The 13,656-nt window shown below is 43.0% G+C and overlaps 1 protein-coding gene across 4 annotated transcripts in view; it reads right to left on the bottom strand.

Annotated features, from left to right (window-relative positions):
* The window catches only part of LOC122550241 (dynein axonemal heavy chain 11-like), a 286,822-nt gene that overhangs the window by 17,366 nt on the left and 255,800 nt on the right, over positions 1 to 13,656 (bottom strand). For all 4 annotated transcript variants that reach the window (XM_043690997.2, XM_087987074.1, XM_087987076.1 and 1 more), the window contains one exon: positions 4,794 to 4,976. In XM_043690997.2, the coding sequence (XP_043546932.2) occupies positions 4,794 to 4,976 (183 nt within the window). The remainder of the gene's footprint in view (positions 1 to 4,793; positions 4,977 to 13,656) is intronic.

A 13,656-nucleotide genomic window follows, 5' to 3' on the forward strand; every position in this document is an offset into this window, starting at 1 on the left:
CTTCCTCCAGTGTCGGGTGGCTTTGATTTGGAGGTGGAGGCGGTTCAGGACTTGCATGTCCTTGGGGTAGTGGGACGGGGAATTGAAGTGGTTGACCACATGGCAGTGGGGTTGTTTGGTGCATGCATCCAGCCCCCTTCCCCCTTCACATTCCTGATGAAGGGCTTATGCCCAAAACGCCGACTCATATGCTCCTCAGATGCTGCCTGACCTGCTGTGCTTTTCCAGCGCCACACTCTTCAACTCTGACTCTGCAGCATCTGCAGTCTTCATTTTCTCACAGCCTTCTCTTTTGCACAGATCTTAGCTCTCTCATCGTGGATGAGAATATTTATGAGATCTTCTCCTCCAGTGAATTGTTTAGTTATCCACCATTACTCACAACTGGATGTGCAGGACAACAGAGCTTAGATCTGATTCATTGCTTGTGGAATCTCTTAGCTCTGTCTACGACTTGGTGTTACATTGTTTTGCATACAAATAGTCATGTATTCTAGCTTCACCAGATTGACACCTTATTTTTAGGTGATGCTCCTGGCATAAATTCATGCACTTGTCATTGAACAAGGCTTGATCCCTGGATTGATAGGAATGGTACCATGGAGATTAGTGTGCGCTTGATGACAGGTCTACTGATGGCTCTCAGTACCTTATAGAAGCCCACTCAAGTTGCTAGATCTGTTCAAAGTCTGTCCCATTTTGTGATATGGCTGTGCCACACAACACAATGGAGGATATCTTCATTGTGAAAGTGGGGCTTTGGCTCTATAATGTCTGACTGTGTGGTGGTCACTCCTACCTGTGACGGACAGAAATATCAGCAACGGTGGTTTGGTGAGGACAAACAGAAGTACGTTTTTTCGCTCGTGTTGGTTCCTTCAGCACCTGCTGCAAGCCCCGTTTAGCAGCTATGCCCATTAACACTCAGCTAGTTCAGTCAATAGTAATGTTACAGAGTTACTCCTGTAAAGGACATTGAAGTCCCTTACTCAGAATAGATTCTGTGCCCTACACAACCTCTGTGCATTGTTCTAATTGCTGTTCAACATGGGGATGGACTAATACAGGAGGTTTTCTTGCTCATGTTTCACCTAATACATAAGACTTCAAGGAGACCACAGAAAATGTTTGCTGATTGTGAGAAACTCTCTCCCAAATGTTCATCACTGTGCAATTACCTCTGTTGGTCTGCCTTGCCACTGGAACTGAACATATCCAGGCATTGTATCTGTAAGTGTATTTCTATAACTATGACTACAGAGGAAGCTCAATTATCTAAACATTGGATTATCCGAAGAAGATCTCAAGGTCCCAATAGAAACATTACAACAAAGAAGAGTTTCCAATACTGATCGCGCCTTTTGTTTACGATGATTAAAAACGGACTTGGCTGACTGAAATGTTGCCGAGAACTGTCCTGGACATTGATAGGATCCCAGGCACGGTCTCCAAATGACTGACTGATCACGCCCTCTCTCTCTCACCACACCTTCCCTGGAGTCCTACACAGAGGTATACCCTGAACCCTCCTTCCCTAGATAATCTCTCCAAATTGTCCTGTACAGTGCAAAGGTAGAACTTGACAAAAAGTTGCAGTAAAAAGGTATGTGTGTGCACACACACGCTGTTTGGAGACTCACTCTACAAAAGTAGCAGCATTCTTACTTTTGGTGTCTGCTGCCTAGTCTCCTGAACGGGAAGTGGACTTAGCAAGTGCTCGCTGTGTCAATCACATTGAATTGAACTGGGGGGGGGGGTCCTTCAGCAATGCTGCAGGTCCCTTACACACGTGTGTCTCTGCTCAGAAACAAACCCTGAGAGAGAGAGAGGGAGCAAGGAAAAAGGAAACTTAAGAAAACCCCGAGCCTTATAGGAGAGGCATTGAATCAATTAACTGAACGAAGCAGTGCCTGTCCATCTCGTTCGGATAATTGAGGTTCCTCTGTATTAGGCTGCTGTTTGATTATTCTATGGGACAGCTCTCTCAATTTTGGCACAAACCCCCAAATGTTAGTAAGGGGAATTTGCATGGAAGACAGAACTAGGTGTGTCATTGTTGTTTCAAGCATTTGGATTGATGCAGCTTGTTCATCCAGTTTCAATCCCTTTCTTAGGCCTTGCGGTAGTTTGATACAACTGAATGGCTTGCTGGGTCATTTCAGAGGACAGTTAAGATTCAACCATATTGCTGTCAGATTTGAGCCAGATCAGTAAGGATGATGGTTTTCTTTCCCTAAACAACATTATGAATCATCGACTAAAAATTCATTGCTGCTTTCAGTCCCTTTTCATTTCTTTTTTGAATTAGGCCAGTCAAAGACAGAAGTGGGAAGTTGAGTGTGGACCCTGTGGAAATCGGAGCGGTGCTAAATGAACATTTCTCATCGGTGTTCACTCAAGAAAAGGAGAATATTGTAGTGGAGAAGAATGAGGTACGAGATATTAGTCTAGAATGGATCGAGGTTAGTTATGCACAGGTATTCTAGAAGGAGTGAAAGTAGACAAGTCCCCTGGGCCGGATGGGATTTATCTGAGGATTCTCCGGGAAGCTAGGGAGGAGTTAGCAGAGCCGTTGGCTTTGATATTTGAGTCGTCATTGTCTACATGTTTAGTACCTGAGGACTGGAGGATTGCAAATGCTGTGCCCTTGTTTAAGAAGGACAGTAGAGATGACCCAGATAATTATAGACCAGTGAGCCTTACTTCTGTTGTAGGAAAGGATTTGGAAAGGATTATACGAGATAAGATTTATTATCATCTAGCAAGCAACAATTTGATTTCAGATAGTCAACATGGTTTCGTCAAGGGCAGGTCGTGTCTCACAAATCTCATTGAGTTTTTTGAGAAGGTGACCAAGCATGCAGATGAGATTAGGGCAGTTGACATGGTATACATTGACTTCAGTAAAACCTTTAATAAGGTTCCACATGGTAGGCTGATGGAGAAAATGCAGAGGCATGGAATTGAGGGTGATTTAGCAGTTTGGATTAGAAACTAGCTTTCTGGAAGAAGGCAGCGAGTGGTGGTTGATGGAAAATATTCAGCCTGGAGTCCGGTTACTAGTGGTGTGCCACAAGGATCTGTTTTGGGACCACTGCTGTTTGTCATTTTTATAAATGGCTTAGACGCAGGCGGTGGATGGATTAGTAAATTATCAGGCGACACTAAAGTCGGTGGAGTAGTGGACAGTTTGGAAGAATGTTACAGGTTGCAGGGGGGCTTGGATAAACTGCAGAATTGGGCTGAGAGGTGGCAAATGAAGTTCAATGCAGCTAAATGTGAGGTGATGCACTTTGGGAAGAATAATAGGAAGGCAGAATACTGGGTCAATGGAAAGATTCTTGGTAGTGTGGATATGCAGAGGAATCTTGGAGTCCATTTGCATAAATCCCTGAAAGTTGTCACCCAGGTGGATAGTGCTGTGAAGAAGGCATACGGTGTGTTAGGTTTCATTGGTAGAGGGACTGAGTTCCGGAATCGGAATATCATGTTGCAACTATACAAAACGCTCGTGAGGCTACACTTGGAATATTGTGTACAGTTCTGGTCGCACCATTACAGGAAGGATTTGGAAGCATTGGAAAAGGTGCAGAGGAGATTTACCAGGATGTTACCTGGTCTGGAGGGATGGTCTTATGAGGAAAGGCTGAGAGACTTGGGTCTGTTCTTATTGGAAAGAAGGTGGCTAAGAGGGGATTTGATAGAAACATACAAGATGATCAGAGGATTAGATAGGGTAGACAGTGAAAGTCTTTTTCCTAGGATGATGACGTCAGCTTGTATGATAGGGCATAACTACAAATTGAGGGGTGATAGATTTAAGACAGCTGTCAGAGAAAAGTTCTTTATGCAGAGAGTGGTAAGGGCATGGAATGCACTGCCTGCTAATGTAGTCAACTCAGCCACATTAGGGAGATTTAAACAATCCTTAGATAAGCACATGGATGATTTTGGGATAGTGTAGGGGAATGAGTTTAGAATAGTTCACAGGTCGGCGCAACATGGAGGGCCGAAGGACCTGTTCTGCGCTGTATTGTTCTATGTTCTATACTTAATGTTATTAAATTAAATGATGAATCTATTAGGAATGTGGAAGCAATTTGACGTGTATCCACCTAAGTGGTCTTGTTCTTTAGCTGTATTAATCATAATTTAATGTGAGGTTTTACTTGTGTAAAGCCCATCCACCCCCCCCCCCCCCCCCCCCACCCCAACCCAGAGTTAAAATGGGCCTTCAGGTGTCTACGTCCAGGATTTCCCATCCGGTTTTAATGCAAGCTGCTATTCATTAAATAAAGCATCTTTAGTATGGGAAAACATGGTACTTGGGATGATCAAACAAAATTTTACGACAGGACACATTAGACATTAGGGAAGGCGTGTGTCGTGTCTATGTATATGCATATATCGGAAAACAAGCATGAGAATTTTTAAATTAAACAGTTGCTTAATCAAGAGCCAAAATAAGTCCATGAGACAGAGGGAGATGGGTGAAAAGGACTTAATACAATTTAGGATACATGCAGCTAAGTTTTACATTATCCTCAATTTATGGGGGGTTGAAAAAGGAGGCTGGACAGGGTGCATTGCAACAGTTAAACTACAAACATCAAAGGCAAGGATGGTTTCAGCAGTACATGAGGTGTACGGGGGAAGAAATCATGGACAATGCATAAAAATAAATTTTCCAAGGCATTTCCTGGTGTGTGAAGTTTTTCACAAAGAATCACATACTCAACATGACCTTTTATTCTGCCCCTTAATTGGTACAATACATGGCAAAATAATTTTACCCTCAGTCCAAGATCCAGTTCTTTAAGGGATTTCCTGATCTCTCGCGTAAGGATGTTCATACGTTCACATTCTTGAAAACAAACAAGAATATAAGGATTGCGTTCTGCTGTTTTTGCTGTAACTTCAGTCATGTTGAATTCTTCAGGAAGTTTCTCTAAAATATCATCCAGAATACTCTTCATCTGCAAAAAAAAAGTCCCATGGTTAGAACAGTGTCACAGATAATTAGCATGTAAGAAAATTCAAGGCATATGACTAAGAACATTTAATTTAAAAGAGATTTATTTGCTATGTTTTGTCAGTGATCCAAATAATTGAAAGAAATTTTGGTGAGCAAAAATAAATCACAGACCTTATGAATATTTTCTGTTTAATCTTTCATGTGTGATGGATGACTCAGTAATTCTTAAGCACTTAGTGTACCCTGTTGTGCACATCTTTGTTTGTCTATTTTAACTTGCACACCATTAAATTAGATTAGAGCATGAAACTATAAATGATGTGACTGAATTGTTTCATGCTGTGCAGAAATTAATCAATGTTCCATGTGGCATATCGTCAAATTTCTCAAATGACTCAGCATGACTATTATGATTCTTGACCACTAAGCTTTGACTGCCCTTTCATAAATTTATTTATATTTTGAAGTAAATCTTATGTGCCAATCACAATCTTGGGAAATAGTCTTCTTCTGTCAAGATGAATAATTGCTACAACCACTAAGTTACTTCAAGTACACTAACCCTTGCCACTCCTTCAGCTACTCTGTCCTTGCCCTCTGGAATGTCTCCTCATAACAGTTTTGCTTCGCCATCTTCCTTCCTTTCTATCTTCAAATTATTCCTCAAAACCAATTCTTTGGATCATGTTTCTGTTTCCTCATGGTGATCCTCTCTCTCTTTTACCATGTATTTTACTGACGTCTCTTCAGTATTATAAACAGTGTAAAAAAAGTGGGTGAGCAGAATGATAGATGAGGCTGAGCACTGAAAATGAAAAATATACTTTGAAGATCAGATAGGAGCTACACAAATTAAGTTGGAGAGAGAAAAAAAATCATGTTTTTGAAATACATCCTATCTAAGTTGGACTCTAGCTTAAACTTGTTTTAGGTCTTAACCCAGAAGAAAAATTTACTTTATAATCATACAATTCTACAGTGCGGAAAAAGGCCATTCAGCCCACTGAGTCTGCACCGATCCTCCGAAGAACATTTCTCCATATCCCTGTAACCCTGTATTTATCGTAACTATTCCACCTAATGGGCACCTCCCCTGTTACTATGGGCAATGTAGCATGGCCAATCCACCTAACCTGCACATCTCTGGACGTTGGGAGGAAATTGGAGCACACAGTAGACATGGGGAGAACGTGTGAACTCCACACAGTCAGTCACCCAAGGCTGGAATTAAACCTGGATCCCTGCTGCTGTCAGGCAGCAGTACTAACCACTGAGTCACCTTGCTGTCTTAAGGTTAGGATAGACCATTTCACTTAGCAATTTCTCTGTCATGTATGTTAGCCATGTCAACTCCTTCTTTCATCCTGATATTTTAGGCATAGATCTGCCTTCAAACACTTCAATTAATTTGCACCTGTGGCTGTCTTAGGCAGACTGTTTCACGTAACAGCCCTTTGAGCGATGAAGCTTTTAATGTAATGGATTCATTTGAATTGTATCCTCTTTTTCTAGGGTATTTTTTCTATTAGAGGGAACAGGTGTTCACTATTTATTTTGCCAATGCCTTCATTATTTTTGACAGCTCAATCAAATCATCATTTAACATTCTCATAGTCATAGAGATGTACCCTTCACCATCAAAACTCAATCCCTTCAGCCGAGCTATGATTTTGAGCAATGACTTATAGAGTCATAGAGATGTACAGCATGGAAACAGACCCTTCGGTCCAACCCGTCCAGGCCGACCAGATATCCCAACCCAATCTAGTCCCACCTGCCAGCACCCGGACCATATTCCTCCAAACCCTTCCTCTTCACATACACATCCAAATGCCTCTTAAATGTTGCAATTGTACCAGCCTCCACCACATCCTCTGGCAGCTCATTCCATATACGTACTACCCTCTGCATGAAAGAGTTGCCACTTAGGTCACTTTTATATCTTTCCCCTCTCACCCTAAACCTATGCCCTCTAGTTCTGGACTCCCCGGCCCCAGGGAAAAGACTTTGTCTACTTATCCTATTCATGCCCCTCATGATTTTGTAAACCTCTATAAGGTCACCCCTCAGCTTCTGACGCTCCAGGGAAAACAGCCCCAGCCTGTTCAGCTTCTCCCTGTAGCTCAGATCCTCCAACCCTGGCAACATCCTTGTAAATTTTTTCTGAACCCTTTCAAGTTTCACAACATCTTTCCGATAGAAAGGAGACCAGAATTGCACGCAATATTCCAACAGTGGCCTAACCAATGTCCTGTACAGCTGCAACATGCCCTCCCAACTCCTGTACTCAATACTCTGACCAATAAAGGAAAGCATACCAAACGCCGCCTTCACTATCTTATCTACCTGCGACTCCATTTTCAAGGAGATATGAACATGCACTCCAAGGTCTCTTTGTTCAGCAACACTCCCTAGGACCTTACCATTAAGTGTATAAGTCCCGCTAAGATTTGCTTTCCCAAAATGCAGGACCTTGCATTTCTCTGAATTAAACTCCATCTGCCACTTCTCAGCCCATTGGCCCATCTGGTCAAGATCCTGTTGTAATCTGAGGTAACCCTCTTCGCTGTCCACTACACCTCCAATTTTGGTGTCATCTGAAAACTTACTAACTGTACCTCTTATGTTGGCATCCAAATCATTTATCTAAATGACAAAATGTAGAGGGCCCAGCACTGATCCTTGTGGCACTCCACTGGTCACAGGTCTCCAATCTGAAAAACAACCCTCCACCACCACCCACTGTCTTCTACCTTTGAACCAGATCTGTATCCAAATGGTTAGTTCTCCCTGCATTCCATGAGATCTAACCTTGCCAGTCAGTCTCCATTGGGGATCCTAGTCGAACGCCTTACTGAAGTCCATATAGATCACAGCTACTGCTCTACCCTCATCAATCTTCTTTGTTACTTCTTCAATAAACTCAATCAAGTTTGTGAGACATGATTTCCCATGCACAAAGCCATGTTGACTATCCCGAATCAGTCCTTGCCTTTCCAAATACATGTACATCCTGTCCCTCAGGATTCCCTCCAACAACTTGCCCACCACCGAGGTCAGGCTCACTGGTCTATAGTTCCCGGCTTGTCTTTACCCCCCTTCTTAAACAGTGGCACCACATTTGCCAACCTCCAGTCTTCTGGCACCTCACCTGTGACTATCGATGATACAAACATCTCAGCAAGACACCCAGCAATCACTTCTCTAGCTTCCCACAGAGTTCTCGGGTACACCTGATCAGGTCCTGGGGAGTTATCCACTTTTAACCATTTCAAGACATCCAGCACTTCCTCCTCTGTAATCTGGACATTTTGCAAGATGTCACCATCTATTTCCCTACAGTCTATATCTTCCATATCCTTTTCCACAGTAAATACTGATGCAAAATATTCATTTAGTATCTCCCCGATTTTCTGTGGCTCCACACAAAGGCCGCCTTGCTGATCTTTGAGGGGCCCTATTCCCTCCCTAGTTACCCTTTTGTCCTTAATATATTTGTAAAAACCCTTTGGATTCTCCTTAATTCAATTTGCCAAAGCTATCTCATGTCCCCGTATTGCCCTCCTGATTTCCCTCTTAAGGATACTCCTACTTTCTTTATACTCTTCTAAGGATTCACTCAATCTACCCTGTCTATACCTGACATATGCTCCTTCTTTTTCTTAACCTAACCCTCACTTTCTTTAGTCATCCAGCATTCCCTATACCTACCAGCCTTTCCTTTCACCCTGACAGGAATATACTTTCTCTGGATTCTTGTTATCTCATTTCTGAAGGCTTCCCATTTTCCAGCCGTCTCTTTACCTGCGAACATCTGCCTCCAATCAGCTTTCGAAAGTTCTTACCTAATACCGTCAAAATTGGCCTTTCTCCAATTTAGTACTTAAACCTTTAGATCTGGTCTATCCTTTTTCCATCGCTATTTTAAAACAAATAGAATTATGGTCACTGACCCCAAAGTGCTCCCCCACTGACACCTCAGTCACCTGCCCTGCCTTATTTCCCAACAGTAGGTCTAGTTTTGCACCTTCTCTAGTAGGTAGATCCACATACTGAATCATAAAGTTGTCTTGTACATACTTAAGAAATTCCTCTCCATCTAAACCTTTAACACTATGGCAGTCCCAGTCTATGTTTGGAAAGTTAAAATCCCCTACCATAACCACACTATTATTCTTACAGATAGCTGAGATCTCCTTGCAAGTTTGTTTCTCAATTTCCCTCTGACTTTTGGGGGGTCTATAATACAATCCCAATAAGGTGATCATCCCTTTCTTATTTCTCAGTTCCACCCAAATAACTTCCCTGGATGTATTTCTGGGAATATCTTCCCTCAGCACAGCTGTAATGCTATCCCTTATAAAAAATGCCACTCCCCCTCCTCTCTTGCCGTCCTTTCTATCCTTCTTGTAGCACTTGTATCCTGAAACATTAAGCTGCCAGTCCTGCCCATCCCTGAGCCATGTTTCCGTAATTGCTATGATATCCCAGTCCCATGTTCCTAACCATGTCCTGAGTTCATCTGCCTTCCTTGTGCATTGAAATAAATGCAGTTTAATTTATTAGTCCTACCCTGTCCCTGCCTGCCCTGACTGTTTGACTCACTTCTGTTCTCAGCTGTACCCGTCTCAGATCGATCTCTTTCCTCACTATCACCCTAGGTCCCACTCCCCCGTCTTACTAGTTTAAATACCCCCAAGCAGTTCTACCAAATTTCCCTGCCAGTATATTAGTCCCCTTCCAATTTAGATGCAATCCGTCCTTTTTGTACAGGTCACTTCTACCCCAAAAGAGATTCCAATGATCCAAAAATGTGAATCCTTCTCCCATACACCAGCTCCTCAGCCATGCATTCATCTGCTCTATCCTCCTATTCCTGCCCTCACTAGCTCGTAGCACTGGGAGTAATCCAGATATTACTACCCTTGAGGACCTTTTTAAATTTCTGCCTAACTCTCTGTAATCTCCCTTCAGAATCTCAACCTTTTCCCTTCCTATATCGTTGGTTCCAATGTGGACAATGACCTCCTGCTGGCCCCTCTCCCCCGTGAGAACATTCTGCACCCTCTCTGAGACATCCTTGATCCTGGCACCAGGGAAACAATACACCATTCTGCTATTTTTCTGTTGGCCACAGAAACGTCTGTCTGTGCCTCTGACTAGAGAATCCTCTAACACAATTGATCTCTTGGAAGCCTACGTATCCCTCATTGCATTAGAGTCAGTGTCGATACCAGAAACTTAGCTGTTTGTGCTACGTTACCCTGAGAATCCATCACCCCCTACTTTTTCCAAAACAGCATACTTGTTTGAAATGGGTATATCCACAAAAGACTCCTGCCCTAGGTGCCGACCTCTCTCACCCTTCCTGGAGTTAACCCATCTATGTGACTGTATCTGAGACTTTCCCTCCTTCCTATAACTGCTATCCATCACATACTGTTACTTTTGCAAATTCCTCATCGCTTCTATCTGTCTCTCCAACCGATCCACTTGATCTGATAAGATTCAAATCCAACAGCATTTATGGCAGACATAATCCACAGTAACCCTTAAACTCTCTTTAAACTCCCACATCTGACAGGAAGTTGCTATGGTTCTGTTCGCCGAGCTGGAAGTTTTTATTGCAAATGTTTTGTCCCCTGTCTAGGTGACATCCTCAGTGCTTGGGAGCCTCCTGTGAAGCGCTTCTGTGGTGTTTCCTCCGGCATTTAAATGCCAGAGGAAACACCACAGAAGCGCTTCACAGGAGGCTCCCAAGCACTGAGGATGTCACCTAGACAGGGGACGAAACATTTGCAATAAAAACTTCCAGCTCGGCGAACAGAACCACAGCAACGAACACCCGGGCTACAAATCTTCTCATAAACTTTGACAGGAAGTACATATCACTGCAAAGGCCATTTTTGCTCCTTCACAATCTACAGACCCAGAAATAACACTGTCTTATTCCTCTACAAACACTGCCCCAGGTTAAATTAATAGCTATGGCTTATATTTTAAGTTTAATCAAGAGACTTATCTCCAAAAACATATAATCAAGAAAGAATCCACTATACTCACTACTGCAGCCTTTCTCTTGGACAGACTTAAAACAACGATTAACTTATCTGATTCTGTGCTGTGAACTTCGCCCAACAGTTTCTCCAAGATTAGTTGTGAATTTCACTGACTTCCTCCAAGAGTAGCAGGTCCTTTCCTACACCAACGTAAGAAGTTTCTTTGTTGACACTCTCTTGATACTCAGGGTAGGGCATGAAACTATGGAATGACAGTGCCTGATTTTCTATTGACTTAGAGTTGAAGCCAGAAAATCTGTTTCTGTATGTTCATGAATTTCAGATCATTGTCCCTTGCTCTAATATCTGAGCATGGAAGCAGCACTAATATTTCTAAAAAAACAAAAACTGGAGAAACTCAGCAAGTCTGCAGCATCTGCAGAGAGAAAGCAAGACTCAATGTTTTGAGTCCAGTGATCCTTCTTCAGAACTAATATTTCTAATGTGATATGACAAACTAATCCTAATGGCATCTCCATATGATACAATGATGATTCTTAGAAGATTATGGATTTTAGAATTATGCTTGTTATTTAATGTAGCGCAAAGTGGATAATCTGCCCTATTCTGAAGTGTGTCTGACAGCAGCTTGGATGATTCAACTATTAGAGATCCAAGGGGGCCCAGATCATTTTCTTGTGAAGAAAGTGCAAGGTGTTTACACTTCCAGGCCATGGCAGCATGCTGTTTGCTACTGATGGTGAATCTTCAAATTTCCAGAAGTGTTTAGAATGTCAGGAATAATTTTGCTTTGAAATGTTCATTCTCTTTGAATATTGTGAGAGAAAATCTCAAAGTTTGGGTGAAGATTTGTAGCTCGGGTGCTCGTTGTTGTGGTTCTGTTCGCCAAGCTGGAAATTTTTGTTGCAAATGTTTCGTCCCCTGTCTAGGTGACATCCTGAGTGCTTGGGAGACTCCTGTGAAGCACTTCTGTGGTGTTTCCTCCGGCATTTATAGTGGCCTGTCCCTGCCGCTTCCGGTTGTCAGTTTCAGCTGTAGTGGCCGGTATATTGGGTCCAGGTCGATGTGTTTGTTGATGGAGTTTGTGGATGAGTGCCATGCTTCTAGGAATTCTCTGGCTGTTCTTTGTTTGGCTTGCCCTATAATGGTAGTGTTGTCCCAGTCGAATTCATGTTGCTTGTCGTCTGCGTGTGTGGCTACTAAGGATAGATGGTCGTGGCGTTTCGTGGCTAGTTGGTGTTCATGGATGTGGATCATTAGCTGTCTTCCTGTTTGTCCTATATGGTGTTTTGTGCAGTCCTTGCATGGGATTTTGTACACTACATTAGTTTGGCTCATGCTGGGTAACGGGTCCTTCGTTCTGGTGAGTTGTTGTCTGAGGGTGGCTGTTGGTTTGTATGCTGTTATAAGTCCTAGTGGTCGCAGTAGTCTGGCTGTCAGTTCTGAAATGCTCCTGATGTATGGTAATGTGGCTAGTCCTTTAGTTTGCGGCATGTCCTCGTTCCGTTGTCTTTCTCTTAGGCATCTGTTGATGAAATTGCGTGGGTATCCGTTTTGGCGAATACCTTGTACAGGCGTTCCTCTTCCTCTTTTTGCAGTCCTGGTGTGCTGCAGTGTGTTGTGGCCCTTTTGAATAGTGTCTTGATGCAACTTCGTTTGTGTGTGTTGGGGTGGTTGCTTTCCTGTCCAGAGAAAATCTGCTTCCCTGTCCACCCACAGCATGGCCACAAAGAGCATAAGGAACCATGTCTGCTTAAGCCACATCAGAAACTACCCAGAGTGCCTCAGCCTTGACCAAACAGGCTAACTAAGACTCAAGGTAGTAAGCAGAAGATGACTCAAGCCACCTCCAGACTGGGGAATACACTTCCCAAGACAGCCTGACAATGGACGTCCTAGACCTCTCATAACCTTATCTAGTAAGCTCAAACATTATTAAGGCTGTCTGTAAATGAAAATGAGTGGGTGTGGTTTTCCTCACTGTTTTTCCAAAGAAAACTGCAGTGATTAACTCACCTCCTGACTCTCTAAGCCTGTCCATCATGATTAGATTAGATTACTTACAGTGTGGAAACAGGCCCTGCGGCCCAGCAAGCCCACACCAACCCTCCGACCCATTCCCCTACATTTATCCTTCATCTAACACTACGGGAAACTTAGCATGGGCAACTCAGTGAGCACAACTACTCCGAATCCCTAAGGGCAGCCTCGCTCCTCACACATACTGAAACTCCACAAAATCCTTTGTTAGAAGTGGAATCTTTTTTTTGTACTCACTCATAAGATCTGAACATTGCTGGCTGGGTCAGAAATTATTGCTCATTCTTTGTTGCTTTCGTTAAGGTGGTGAGCTACAATCTTGAATTGCTGCAGTCCATTTGGTGAAAATAAACCCAAAATACCATTAAAGGACAATTTTGACCTGACACTGAAGGAGCAGTGATACATTTGTAAGTCAGGATGGTGAGTGGCTTGGAGGGGAACTTGCAGGTAGTGCTGTTCCCATATATCTGCTGCCCTTATCCTTCAAGCTGGAGTGGTCATGGGTTTAGAAGGTGCTGTCTAAGGAGCCTTGGGTGATTTTCTGCAGCATTTCTTGTAGGTAGTAACACTGCTGCTACTATGCATTGATAGTGAAGGGACTGAATGTTGCTGGATGTG

The sequence above is a fragment of the Chiloscyllium plagiosum genome, unplaced genomic scaffold (genome assembly GCF_037043375.1).
Source record: "Chiloscyllium plagiosum isolate Xiang-an unplaced genomic scaffold, Cpla_swu_hap1 HiC_scaffold_5, whole genome shotgun sequence".
Taxonomy (NCBI): Eukaryota; Metazoa; Chordata; class Chondrichthyes; order Orectolobiformes; family Hemiscylliidae; genus Chiloscyllium; species Chiloscyllium plagiosum.